Here is a 13,848-nt window from a genome sequence, read left to right on the forward strand (position 1 = left end):
TGACATAGTTACCTATTAAAGTGTAATACATGTACATTCACACTTAAATATTTCATATCTTACATGTATAAAACAAATATGGGACTATCCCCACTTGCCATTTATTCACACCGTAATAAAAATCTATGCCAGTAAACTAAACGTTCCATTATACAAGAACAAGCCATTTGGTGTATCAAATTTTTGCAATCAAACCCCCTCCTACTACCCATCCTCTCCAACCGGCGCTGTAGTTCTCTCTAGAACTATAAGCTCAAAAAAAGATTACCAACTGTCCTTTCAGGACTACACACACACTCAAGATAGAAAGATTACCAACAGTCCTTTTCAGGACTCCCCAATCCTCCCCCCTCTCTCACATGGTGCAACCGTAATCCTACTGTATATCTACATCACCATGCAAGCCGATACTTACAAGCAGTATCGAACTGAAACCCACTCTTCTTACAGGGTATCCAGTTGCTAAAATGCATGAGGACACTTCTGATTCTTTTCTCTATCGCTACGATCTCAATCTCTGGTTTCTTACCTAAGAATAGAGCTCCTTTGACATTCAACATCCTAAGAACACCTGCAGACTGGCCGGTCACCACATCATCTTCATCCACTAGTAGAGTACCATCACGCCCTTGCCTGCAAGAAGGAGGTAAAGAAATGGTCACCACTCTATTCATATGAGGTGTGATGGCTTTAATAGAGAAAGAGCAGTGCCCTAAAGGACAAATAGCTTAACAAGGATAGATGACATCAGATATATTTTACTAAACTTAAAATATATTAGAACATTTTTTTAAAAGACCTTTATTAAGCAAACCCTCTCATCATTTCATGCTGGCATCTATCTCCAAATATATGTATGCACGCCGGTCGTACAAGAGTTCAATCATAGATTAATAGTAATATCATAAACACAGACATTTAAATGGTGTCAAGCCTGTTCTTACCTTGTGATGGTGATGTTATGCTCTACTCCATCATCAATCCTGACAGTTGATGCAATGTTGGCTTCCCCACTTCCAAGCTGATAGCTATATCAAAAGATAATAATAATGATGAGGCATTATGATACACGAAGACCCCAAAGACAAGTGAATGTACAGGTAAACCAATTTGACAATGTTCACAGTGCTACAAAAAATAGACTTCTCTATACTTTTAGATATTTTGAAATCGATTGTCATGTCCTCCTCCTCCCTCTTCTCGGTCTTTATCCTACTTCCTCTTTTTTCCCCATCCTCTTCCAACTTCCTCCTTCACAATCGCTTCAACTTCTTCTTCCTCTTCCTCATTCTCATTCTCATTCTCATTCTCATTCTCATTCTCATTCTCATTCTCACCCTCACCCTCACCCTCACCCTCACCATCACCCTCACCCTCACCCTCACCCTCTTCCTCTTCCTCTTCCTCTTCCTCTTCCTCTTCCTCTTCCTCTTCCTCTTCCTCTTCCTCTTCCTCTTCCTCTTCCTCTTCCTCTTCCTCATCCTCATCCTCATCCTCATCCTCATCCTCATCCTCATCCTCATCCTCATCCTCTTCTTCTTCCTTTCCTTTTCCCTTCCATCTCCTTCTCTTCTTCTGTTCATTCTTCATCATCTTTGTAATCCATTCGAGTGTTGAAAAGCAAATCTTACCTGAATACAATGTATCCATCTTGAAGACCAACAGCAATGAAATCTTGCCTCTCACCAGCAGATCCTTCAGGCTACAAAAAAAAAAGGAAAATGCTTGAAATAGTTACATCTCTTTATTATCTCATCATACATCCATATGTTATAGTTTTTTTTAATATACATGTAATAAAAGCCCATGTACATGTTTATGTATAAAAAAAGATTAACAGGGTGTTTAGGTAAAAGCACAATATAAAATATGATAATTTGTGATTAATAACCAAAATCAGAAACAAGGCAGAACAATGAAATAACAGGTAATAATAGTCCCTGGTGCATTATTTAAGTTTGCTGTAGGATTCCAATCATCACACATGAACTTCAGAACTGGTGTTATATGTCATTTTATTGCACTTTTTAGTGGCTCTTCATTTGTATTTTTTGTATCAAAAGGCTCATTCACTATTGAGGCTATATAACTGCTTTAATTTTTAAAAAGTTAAAGGAAAATAATACTTACCACTCCCTGCCACAGTAGGAGACCATCTGTTGAATCTGTAGCTATGCTAAAGCTAAAGATCTCTGTTATAGCACTGCTCCTGTACAAAGAAACAAAAACAAAATAATTTTATAGAGACCTAATGACACCATATTCTTCCAAATGTATCTTGAATATATTAATCTACGTTTGCCATACTACACCCAGGTGAGGTAAATGGGTACCCGGAAGGAAGAAATTCCTTGAATGCTTTAGCGCCTGTATGGCAGCTAAACTAAAGTTGGGGTAATAACATGATGATTTGTATTAGGCGCAGTAGGGTGTATTCGCATAATAGCTGCCCTATATAAATGGACCAATTATTACTACTAGGGAGGAATGGTTATAGATTCTGAATGATTATCCCCTATCTGAGCTCCTTGCAGGACCGCCCGCCCACCCCCTCCCCCCCCCCCCCCCAAAAAAAAGGATATCACTTACCCCCTTCCTCTTGGTATGACTGTCTTGGGAAGCTTTAGGTAGCTAGCTTGACCTAGGGCAACACTGTAGCTGAACCGCTCAACTGTGTGAGGGAGAGGGAGAGAGAGAGATATAAGAAGAAACTACTCATTAGAAAGACACACACAGAGAGGGGGAGTGAAGAAGAAGAAAAGAGAGGGAGAGGGACACCACATCATGGACAAAAAAGGGCAGATTATACAATTAAAGGCATCAAGAAAGATGGATAGAGCAAAAAGACAGAAGAAGAAAAAATTAAGCAGAAGAAAGAGAGATACATGTCCACAGGGTAAACAGAACTCAAGTCTGATGTGGGCTCCACAGGGGCCTTATCTAAAGCGATCGTGTATTGATGTGTTGAATAGTCTAATCACAAATCGCTTTAATGTTCACTGAGACCTGAGAGTGTATTTAAATGTGCAGTATCCCTTTAAAGCCTGTCTGCACAAGTTTGGCCAGAGGGGATTAGACCTCCCGGCAAGGATAATGACAGGTGGTTATCTCTTCCAATCAGCTCTCAATTAACATAAGAAAAAGAAGATCAGGCATTGTTTGCTATGCAGAGGGCGCAAGTAGCTGTAGGTAGTGCAGTGAGGCTTTAAAGAAGTAATATTTGAAGCTCAGACTTGTATAGCCACATGGAACCTGTAACATATAAAACAAAATAAATGTTGGTGATTGGTAGCCTTAAAAGAGAAATTCTGTAGCACTCACCATTTTCACACATATTTCCTGAGAAGCCTAGCGTACAGAGACAGATGTAACCCCCATCAACAGGTTCACAGCGACCTCCGTTCTTACACGGTTGCTCAACATTACATGAACCAACCTCAGATTCACAATGACGACCTGAGATGAATAGAGAGGAAGAATATGTACACCTTGGTATTCTGCGTTGTAATTAAGAAGGAGATCATTGAATTAAATTGCCTATGAACTTTAATAACTAAATGAAATTGTAACTACACTGTACTAAAATGTTCATGTAGTTAAGTGAAATAAACAGAAATGAAGAGATCTGTACTACAGTAACTTGAAATGAACTTAAATAAACTTAAGTGAACTGATCTGAACTGCACTGAAATGAACTGCATTAAACTAAACTGAACTGAACTTAATTGAACAGACGTGAATTTCATTTAACAGTTTTGAACTGAATTGAATTGAACTGAGAGTGACCTGTCCTGAACTGAACTGATGATCTGAACTGGACTGACCTGAACTGAATTGAACTGAGCTGAACTGATCCGAACTGAACTGAACTGAACTGAATTGAACTTAACTGAACTGAACTGTACTGAACTGATATAAACTTAACTGAACTGAACTGAACTGAACTGAACTGAACTGTACGGAACTGAACTGAACCATTCAAGGCCAAACCACGCTGAACTGAATTCAGCATTCTTACCTGTAAATCCAGGAGCACAGGTACAGGAATACTCCAGGTTATCCGGAGTAGGAGTACAAGTCGCTCCATTCAGACACTCTCCCTTCTGACACAGTAGATTCTCTCCACAGTCCTCTATGTTATTACTGGCACTGGCTCCTTCTACCAGATCCAATGGTTCACCATCAATCTCCACCTGAAGGACATTCATTGAAATTATTAGTAAATGTATTGGTCAATACATTAGTCAATATATGTGCATATGCGTCATCTGCTAAAAGCTAGAAGGGGATTAACTTGTGTCTTCCAGCTCCAAACAGACTAAATAGGCCTTTATTTTAGCTTAAAAGTACACTGTAACATTGACTGTTGTTCCATCTAATTTAGTTTTTCATGTTGTAATTTGAAATATTTGATAGGTTTAGAAGTGACAATTACTGGTAAAGACGGCCTCACTCAGAGCCTAATGAAAATTTCACAGAGCAGCAAAGGCAGCAAATAAATGATAATCTGCCAAAGTCCATTCTAAATGAAGGGATGCCTCAGGAAGAAGTAAAAGAACAGGCCCCTGGGCTGTCAAAACCAAAACACAATGTAGTAGCTAACAGCTGTATAATAGAAATGATGACAATATTTAAGTCTGACTGAATGCATTTTTCACCAGGGCTTAGGAATGCTTCCACTGTATTTCTACATTTTTTCAGGTCCCAAATGCAAAAAAACTTAAAGGGGGTATAGCATGACAAGACTGTGCGTCTTTCCCGTGGCCTGACTCGGGGCCAATAGGGTATAATACGACTATGGATGACGTGACCGCAGTATTCATGTGTGCTACATACGTGAAACCGAAGCGTAAGTAGGAGACTTTCCGTCTATTTCCATGTTATACCCCCTTTAAGCAAGATTCCCCCATTCTATTGTGCACTTAATCTCACCTCTGTAATGCAGCCATCAAAGCCCTTGGTGACTCCAAGCCTCTGGGGCACCTCTTCAAACTTATCAATGCCTCCAAGATAGAGAGGCAGTCTGAGGTTCAAGCCTCGGCTGCTGCCTGGCGATCGTCCCTTGACCGCCTCAGTGTCGTCCACCTGGAGTGAGCCGTCCTGGAGGTTGCGTTCGGCCACGATGGTATACCATCGCTCAGCTTCCATTGTCTTGGTGCTTTCAATAATTGCTGCACCTGTAGGGTGGGGAGGTTTTGGACATCGAGTAACGCCAATACAATCACAATTTCCACCTCTACTATGATTAACAACTACCTACTTATAATCGATGCCCCATTGTTCCAGGGAAAAAAATATTTAAAAAGTTTTGGGGCTATTTTTCAAGCTTGCTTGCCTGAAAAAAAACACTCTTTAATTTTATTTTTTTTTGCATTGAACTCTATGCAAATTTTTGGTGCTCTTTTATGACCTTTGGGGGCTCTTTATTGGCATGTCGGGGGCAAATTAGCCCTGAGCCCCCATGTATTTTTTCCCTGCATTGTCTATTCTATTATTTAGCCTGTTGAGGGTTTAATATTGTTTGTTAAAAAAAACTTTCATGAAAGATTAGAACAGTGACATACCGCTTCCGCTATCATACTGGAAGACCAGCTTTCCGTCTTTCATGAAGAGCGAGATGTAATCGCCTTTTCCCCTCAGACCCTGTCCATTGAAGAGGAGCAGACTGTCCTCTATAGACCTGGCCTTGAACATCATAGCGATCTGGACCTGACGATGGTTGGACGTCAGTCCAGGATAGGAGAGGTAGGAGTCTCCTAGGAAAGATGGGTCTTCAATCGGGACACCTTTAAAATCAAATGATTTTTGTTTTGGTTTGCATTAGGATATGAATTGAAATGGTACATGTATGCAGCACTTTAAGGGTGGTATTCTCGAAAGCGGACTAACTTGAGTCCATTGTTTAATCCACCGACTAAGTATGGAATGCCAAGTGTCCATATAGATATATTTTTGAATAATTTGGTATGTTCCTAATTACCATGATAACATAATTATACCATAGTTATATTTTTGTTTATTAATTATTTTATTACATTTTTGTTTAATTTAGTGACAGATTAAATTATTCAAAAACATATTCATATGGACACTTGGCATTCCATACTTAGTTGGTGGATTAAACCATTTAGTCCGCTTTCGAGAATACCACCTTAAGAATTTGTAGATTCAGTTTTCTTGCCTAACCCCTGGCAACCTTATCAGTATCCTTAAGGGGTCATCTTTTTATCCTCTCAGTATAAAGTATTGTACTTCTTTCTTTTATATTTCGATTTGCCAAATAAACGATATTAAAAGATATAATAACGATGAATAATGCTAAAAACTTTTAGTTTGGGAGAGCAAACGAAATGACTTGCAGGCATAAGTCTTCAATAAAGAGCTTTGAAAAAAATGGAACAACCTCAGAAGAAATAATGTCATATTCTTGTCAAATGCATTCAGGCGGTGGAAAATGAGGCTCATTTTGTCAATGCAATTTCAATAAATGAATCTATTAAAGTTTCTAACAATTTTTATTTCAAAAAAGGAAAAAGAAAAGTTATGAAAAGGTGCTTGGCCAATAAATTCTGAAGAAGTGTATACCGGTAACGAAGAAAACAAATATGTTTGAAAGTAAAAAATTTGCAATAGATATATGATCCTTTTTTTTTAAATCAATCTGCATATAAAAGTAATGAGAAAAATGTAATGTAAGAGTAAGGAATAAAACTGTGTGCACTATTCCTGCATTTTCTTTGTAACAGAGAGGTTTTGGGAAAATACTACTCAGAAAATTTCCTGCACAGAGTTTGAAACAAGTTGCATGGATGAGTGATAACGCCAGATGCCAATTTCCCAAAGTTTAATGAAAATGTAACCCAGTTCAGACTCCTGACCCTTTTTCTTCATTTAGCAAAATACATGACAAAAATATCACCTTCTAATTTTGTACCAAAATAGAAAATCGGCAAGGAAGGAGAATGTGTCTCAATTTTACCCTTGTTTTAAAGATTTTATTTTCTATCAATGAAAAAGAAATTTAATCAAAGTAAACTTATATTTCTATTTACACATGGTGTACTTTATTATTTTTCAAATATAATTTCCTGAAATTTTCCTTGAAACTCGTTAACGTGGAATGCACATGTACTTGTAAATACATGTATTCTCCCCTTTATAGAGAGTATACCTCTGCACTGAAGTTATCTTTCATGTCTGAACTGGGCAACATGCAATATGGAAATTATACTATATGAAACCATTGATACACCATCCCAAACCAGCCGATGAAGATTTGCAGGAAGAAAAAAAAAATCCAGGATGATACCACCCAATGTGAATGACCCAAGATGAGCAATAAGAAGAATAACATAATTTATACTGTGAATACTTTAAAAATCAAGGCCCATTCAGACATGGGGCGGTAAACTGCTTTAAACAAACTGCAGCGGTATAACTCAGCGTGCAGATCAACGGCAAGAGTTATGCTGTGGCGGTAAAAGATATGTGCAAGAGCTCTGCACCACAATAACCCTGAAACATAATCTATGATCCTGTGTTATCAGATGAGATAAAGAATTAGCGCACTGTTTTTATATCATTTTCATTCACGGCAGTTTTCATTTTAAAGCAGTTTACAGCCCGATGCGTGTTTAAGCCTTAAGATGCATAAATAATATTGTACAATCTTAAATCATATAAAACGTATAGAGATGACATTATGTCCATCTCGTTTTTGAAAAGTGAAAGCGGTACATATATATGAAGAAAAAACAAGGAGAAGAATCTGCATTTGGATATTTGAAAATGAGAAAATAATAAGATATTAGAGCTGCGTTGGATGGGCTAGGCGGGCATGCACTCTGCGTGTAAACATGAAGCTGGCCTCGGCTGCACAAAGTTTGGGGGAAATTATGAAGTACTACAAAAACAAAACAAGGATGTAAAAACGTATTTGAAGGGTGGGATGCTTGAAACAAACTAAAAACATAGGAACAGAAGTTGGATAAAAGAATATGAAACAATCGCAACAGAAACAATGTGATCATCCTTCCATAAACACAAAGAAGTTGCCTTAGAAATATGGCAAGCATAGATGTATGAAATCTCTGTTTTTAAATCCCTAAATTTTTTCTCATTTTGCACCTTAATAGATGGAGATTTGGAGAAACTTTTTATACTTTGGAATTAACTGTATCAATATGAGGAAAAAAAACAAGATATCAATCTATTTTTCGTAATTTTGGATAGACATACTGCAGTCGCATAGCAATTCATTTTTTTTAATTTTTTTTTTTTTAAAGCAATTCTTGGGGTTACGGGATAGGAGGATCACAAATAACTCCATTAAACATAATAATCTCAAACAATTTAGTTGGTGAACAGCACAAACAAATGCCTTGCTGCTACATGAAACAAATATAATTTCTTTACGTACACAGCCAAATTAAGCTACAAAAATATATAAGCTGGTTATCAAAAATTTGAAGGTTTTTTAACGCTTTTAAAATTGACTAAAGTTATGTATACACTAATAGCTTTTGGAAATACTGTATTACAGGTCTCCAGTTTGGACAGCCATTATTTTTTTTATTTTTTTGCTCTGGAATTACTTTTGGGAGTTTAGGGAGCATTTTAAAATAGGGAGCATGTTAAATAAAATTATCAGAAAAAGATATATTATTTTTTGTTTTGTTATTCATGCTGATTTAGTGCATTATTAGGGACACAAAAATAAGATATATTACATTTTAAATAAGTATCCTACAAATCTAATATAACTATGTCATTATTGTACCTAAAACTGATAATGCATCACAAGTCTTTTTCATTCTTATTTTAAAAAAGGGCCTTCATTTAAAAAAACCTTGTGTTTCTTATATATGGCTCATTTTCCCACTGATAAAAATATGGTAAATCAATAACATTTTAAAATATAGATCACGTAAAACAAAATAAGAATGTATGTGGAAGTATTTAAACAAAAGAACAAACTCAAACTTAGTATTAAAAACAACACTGCAATAAGGATAAATGAATGAGTGATATATAGGCATATACCAACAAAGAAAAATAAAGTTGCCCTCTGTTGAGCGAATTGTTTAGGAAACCATTAAAACATTAAAAAACAAGTCATGCAAACAAACCAAAATTAAACACCTACACTCTCCCTGAATTATCCTTCCATGTAAATGACTAAATATAGGCAACAGCAACAAAAGCACAACAACAAAAACAAACCAAAGAGTAAATACTATGATTTAACAACCAAAATAAACATTATTAGAAATAAAACAATAAAACATGATAAAACATCACAATTAATGAAAACAAAAGCTCATTTACATTTCATAAACATATAAAATTTAGTGTTTTATCACAGGGTGTTATATTTGTGAGTATATATATGTTGCTCAGTTTTAGGATTTCACAAGTTCATTTGAGTAAGGGGAATGTTATGTCTACAAATTAATCTCATCAATTTACTGCCGGGGGGTACATTAGGCCTGCAATATAATTAGCGTACAATTAGTGTACAGTACATGTGAAAGTCGCTTTCTTGTACAAAACAGGAAGTCACAGATTAAGGCTAATATTAAGGACTAATACAAATATAGCCAAAACAGTAAAATAAAATTGATAAAATTGCAACAACAACAAATCAGGGAATTATCGTAAGTGTCTCATACTGTCCAAAACTGGAATAGAAATTTGTGTTTTGTCCAGATGTTTGAAATGATGATCAGCAAAACTGTAAAAAATAAAACAATGAACTGGAACCATGGACCATTATGATATGAGTTGATGGTGGATTATATACACAGTGAAACCTCTGCAATGATTAGAAAGTTTGTTAAAGGATGAATGCCATGAATTCCCACAATAAATCGATCCCAACATCGATGGAATGTATGTTGCCTTCCTTGTTCATAAGTTCTTTTTAAGGTCCATCATCCAATTTGTAGCATTTTCATGTCTAAAAAGGTTACATTGATTGTTTTACATTTTGATTCAATAATTGTAAAATGTTCAAGATTTCATGTTCCTTGAAACTTTGATCAATTTTTTTTTTAAACGTATGTTTATTTTGAGTCTATGAATGCATGATTGTTCACGACTGGATAAATAATAAAATGAAGAAAAGAAATTTATATGTGATTCAGGTGAAGAAGTGTTTGAAATGAACAGGGGAATAGAGAAGTAATGAGCACTCAGTTGATACCACTGATCTCATAAGCATGGATTGCTCATCAGTCTATCCACACAGACGAGGTCACCACACAGCCATTTTGCTACTCCCAATTTATGCATGACCAGAATAACGAAACTGCACATTGGCAGAATGACACTTCGGAAACCAATGACTGTTCATGGTATTCGGTGGAGTAGCAAAATGGTGGTGCAGGGGCTTCAGGTGCATGGAGCTGTGAGCTATCCATTCTCATTAACAGAGATCAGTGGTTGAGACACGAATGGGAAAGCCGTTTTCAGTACATGTTTCACAAGGAGAGCAACATAACAAGTTATTGGAACACAGTGCAGGATACAAAACGCATCAGTTTGCAGCAAAGGAAAAAAAAAATCTGTCAAGAAAAGGTGCAAATAAAATCATATAAGTTTGGTTTTATTTTGATTTGTTTCATTCGTCAGAAAGAGAAGGCAAGTTATACCATGATCGGCAAGCAGCCTGTCGTTGTTGTTGTCGTGCGACGAGCCTGAAGTGTCGCCCGCTGGTTGATGGGATAAACATGAATATTCAGTGATATTTAAATGAGTATCAACATAAAATGATATACAACACTTGCTAACATATATGTTCATATACTTGAACGACTAAACTGTAGAACAAGTTTGAAAAAGTTGTTTTTAAGACAATGCACTCAATCTGATGACCCTGTTCCATTCTGTATTTTATGTTTTAAACAGTAAGTGATTACATCAATTACATATTCATACAAGAAATATATATCTTCCAACAAATGGAACTTTGAATAAGCATGCAATTATAATCATGCAGTACATAATGATGAAAAACAGATTATCTGAAAGGTTCCCAACATTAACAGTCATTGTAGGCACCCCCCCCCCCACCTCCCATCCCACCCCCAATCGGATAATATTCTATTTTCAAATGGCATGTTCATTCCAAAGTTTATAGTGGTTCATCGAGACGTACCATAAAAATTGGTTGGTTTCTGTAAGAAGTCATTTCCCCCACTAAATAAAAACAATGTTTACCCTACTCACACCGTTAGCGCCAAATCCTGCCCCCAAATTTGAATGTCGTACAATGTGTTTGGACCAAACGTTTGTTTGTTCAAGAAAAAGGGAAAGCTAGCTCTATCATCAACTTCACATCCCATGGAAGTTGGATACATGCCCGATTTATCAAGGAAACAAACTACACATATATTAAGAGAAAAAATTGTTTTTAATAAGTGTTTTTAATAACATGGTGGCCTGGATCGACAGGTAGTAAAGGTAACCGTATCACATGGTTGCCACACATAACTGGGCTCTGTTTCATAAAACTTGTTATCAATAGCAAATGCTAAATTTCTATGGCAAATTTGCCGTTAGCCAATCAAATGCCAGTATTTCAGTAGCTTATAACAGATATTGTAACTTGTTAATGATAACAAGTTGTGTGAAACAAGGCCCTGTTTCATGGAAAGAAGTAATCATGCACTGGTACAAATCGTTCTAAGACTACATTGAGTTGGTAATTAAGCTACGATGGAGCACACCACTAGAAACATGCAGCGTTAAAGCGTTCTTACCTAGCTCACACCTGGTCCCTGTTCGTCCTACAGGGCAGTGGCAGATGTAGCCTGAAAGTCCAGATGATTCCACACACTGACCTTCTCCACAGATTCCTACACAAGGTCAAATACAGATATCAGAGGTCAAACACAGATGTCAAAGGTCAAAGGTTGAGGTTACATATTTTATACTTCAATGCACTGTTGGAAAACCATATCTAAATCATAGAGTGAACATCTATGTACACCTTTACTATTTCTAACCTTAGTCACCATGAGGAGCTTAAAAAAATTGCCAATGGGTAAGACTAAAATAATGACCGTTCTGAAGTACATGCATTTATTTATTGAAGGCAATTACTGTAATGTGTGAAGTCACGATGAGTGTGAAATAATCTCAGCTAAACCTTCTTCACTTTAATATTGATGCACACAGGATGTTTGACATCTTCACTAATTAATGCAACCGCAATTATCCATTATTAATACATGAACATGAAAAAAGTAATATAAGTACACACGTATAAACTACATAAACGTATTGGCCGAATTCACAAAGGCGGTTTAAACCCTCATTTACATAACACATGGTTTAAAAATTAGCGCAAAATAAGCTTACCTTGCCTTGCGCGTGTCTAATATTTGACCTTTGACTGTGTCGCGCTTATTTTGCGCTAATTCTAGACCATGGGTTATGTAAATGAAGATCTAAACCATGGGTTAGATTTAAACCTCCTTTGTGAATTTGGGCCTTTCCATACCGTGCATTTGCATGTATTTTGATCAGAGATATTGCAAAGCATCTATGAATAAATAATAAATAGCTTTTATTACAGCTATACCCACCTGGTACACATCTATAGTTAGCCACTTCTTCGCAGTTGGTGCCGGTGAAGCCGAAGGGGCAACGGCAGCGGTACCCCTGCTCGGCCCTCGCCTCCTCACACACTCCTCCATTAGCACAGGGGTTGACCTCGCACGTAGGGCACTGCTCCACACCGACCCTGGTACGGGCACTGTCAAGGACCAACTCTCTCCTGTCCACTATCAGCTGACTAACACAACCTGATAGGGAGAAGCAGGGAGAGTGATTTGAATTATTAAAATCATTGTCATCAATGTTTACGGTATGTTTTTCCCACAGTGTGAAGTTGCATTTTTCATTTCCTTTATGGCACTTCTCCAAGCCTAACGATTCTACCTGGGTGAAGCTAGATACTCTAATATCTGACTCAAATATCTGACTGTCAATACCTTACTCTATTCTTACTCTAATACCTTACTCTAATATCTTCCTCTAATACGTCCTTCTATTTTTTGTTTATATTTGAATTGGCAAGTGTTTGTAGGAAATTTTAAACTGTTAAATTGATCAGCTTTAATATCTTACTGGTATGAAGCCAGATACTCTAATATCTTACTCTCAATTTTTACTCTTAATATCTTACTCCAATATCTTACTCTTAGTCTTTCTCTTATATCTTCCTCTAATAAATCTCTCACATTTTTGTTGATGGGATATGCCACAGCATGAAAGTGTTTGTAGGCAATTTCAAAGGGTTAAATTAATCAGCTTTCATTTTCCAAATTAGCAATATTCTGTGTCCTTCAGTTTATCTCATAATACATGAAGGCAATATTCTTCTTACCAATGAATCCTGTTGTGAAGCCTGCCGTACTTGGGATCTCATCAAAGTTAGGAACACCACCGAGATACAGGTCCTGGACCAGATCCAGGCCTTGGAAGTTCCCTTGGGCTCTACCTTCTACCTCAGGCAGATCATCCACCTGTCAAGAACATAGAAATCCAATCCAATGCATACATGGTTTCACAATAGGCCAATTTCTCATCAATTCTCATTTTAAAACCGGTAAACAGGAAGAGGGGGTTCCTTCTTAGTTAGTATTTGAGATCTTTATCTTTATGCAAGATAGCCACAGAACAGAGGCCAGTTTGAGTTTCAAATTGTAAATGTTGTGGCGTAGCGACTCGAAAAGAAGAAGCTTCAAGAGAAGTTTTCCTCTTTCATGAAATTTCATATGTCCATGCACCAAAGATGCCCAAACAAGTTACTGCTTTATGCATCTACTGAAAACTTTGAAC

The 13,848-nt window shown here is 36.8% G+C and overlaps 1 protein-coding gene across 2 annotated transcripts in view; it reads right to left on the reverse strand.

Moving 5' to 3' along the window:
- LOC589644 (basement membrane-specific heparan sulfate proteoglycan core protein) overlaps positions 1 to 13,848 on the reverse strand; it is a 124,496-nt gene that overhangs the window by 4,989 nt on the left and 105,659 nt on the right. The window contains exons 64-76 of one of the 2 annotated variants that reach the window (XM_030987078.1): positions 13,394 to 13,532; positions 12,591 to 12,809; positions 11,763 to 11,858; positions 10,653 to 10,712; positions 5,565 to 5,786; positions 4,933 to 5,177; positions 4,019 to 4,193; positions 3,322 to 3,456; positions 2,590 to 2,671; positions 2,131 to 2,209; positions 1,632 to 1,702; positions 945 to 1,028; positions 530 to 633 (exon numbers count right to left, since the gene is read on the reverse strand). In XM_030987078.1, coding sequence (XP_030842938.1) covers positions 530 to 633; positions 945 to 1,028; positions 1,632 to 1,702; positions 2,131 to 2,209; positions 2,590 to 2,671; positions 3,322 to 3,456; positions 4,019 to 4,193; positions 4,933 to 5,177; positions 5,565 to 5,786; positions 10,653 to 10,712; positions 11,763 to 11,858; positions 12,591 to 12,809; positions 13,394 to 13,532 — 1,711 coding nt within the window. The remainder of the gene's footprint in view (positions 1 to 529; positions 634 to 944; positions 1,029 to 1,631; positions 1,703 to 2,130; positions 2,210 to 2,589; positions 2,672 to 3,321; positions 3,457 to 4,018; positions 4,194 to 4,932; positions 5,178 to 5,564; positions 5,787 to 10,652; positions 10,713 to 11,762; positions 11,859 to 12,590; positions 12,810 to 13,393; positions 13,533 to 13,848) is intronic. The other variant, XM_030987077.1, reaches the window with a different exon arrangement.

Source organism: Strongylocentrotus purpuratus, unplaced genomic scaffold, assembly GCF_000002235.5.
Source record: "Strongylocentrotus purpuratus isolate Spur 01 unplaced genomic scaffold, Spur_5.0 spur5_scaffold_16, whole genome shotgun sequence".
Classification (NCBI taxonomy): Eukaryota; Metazoa; Echinodermata; class Echinoidea; order Camarodonta; family Strongylocentrotidae; genus Strongylocentrotus; species Strongylocentrotus purpuratus.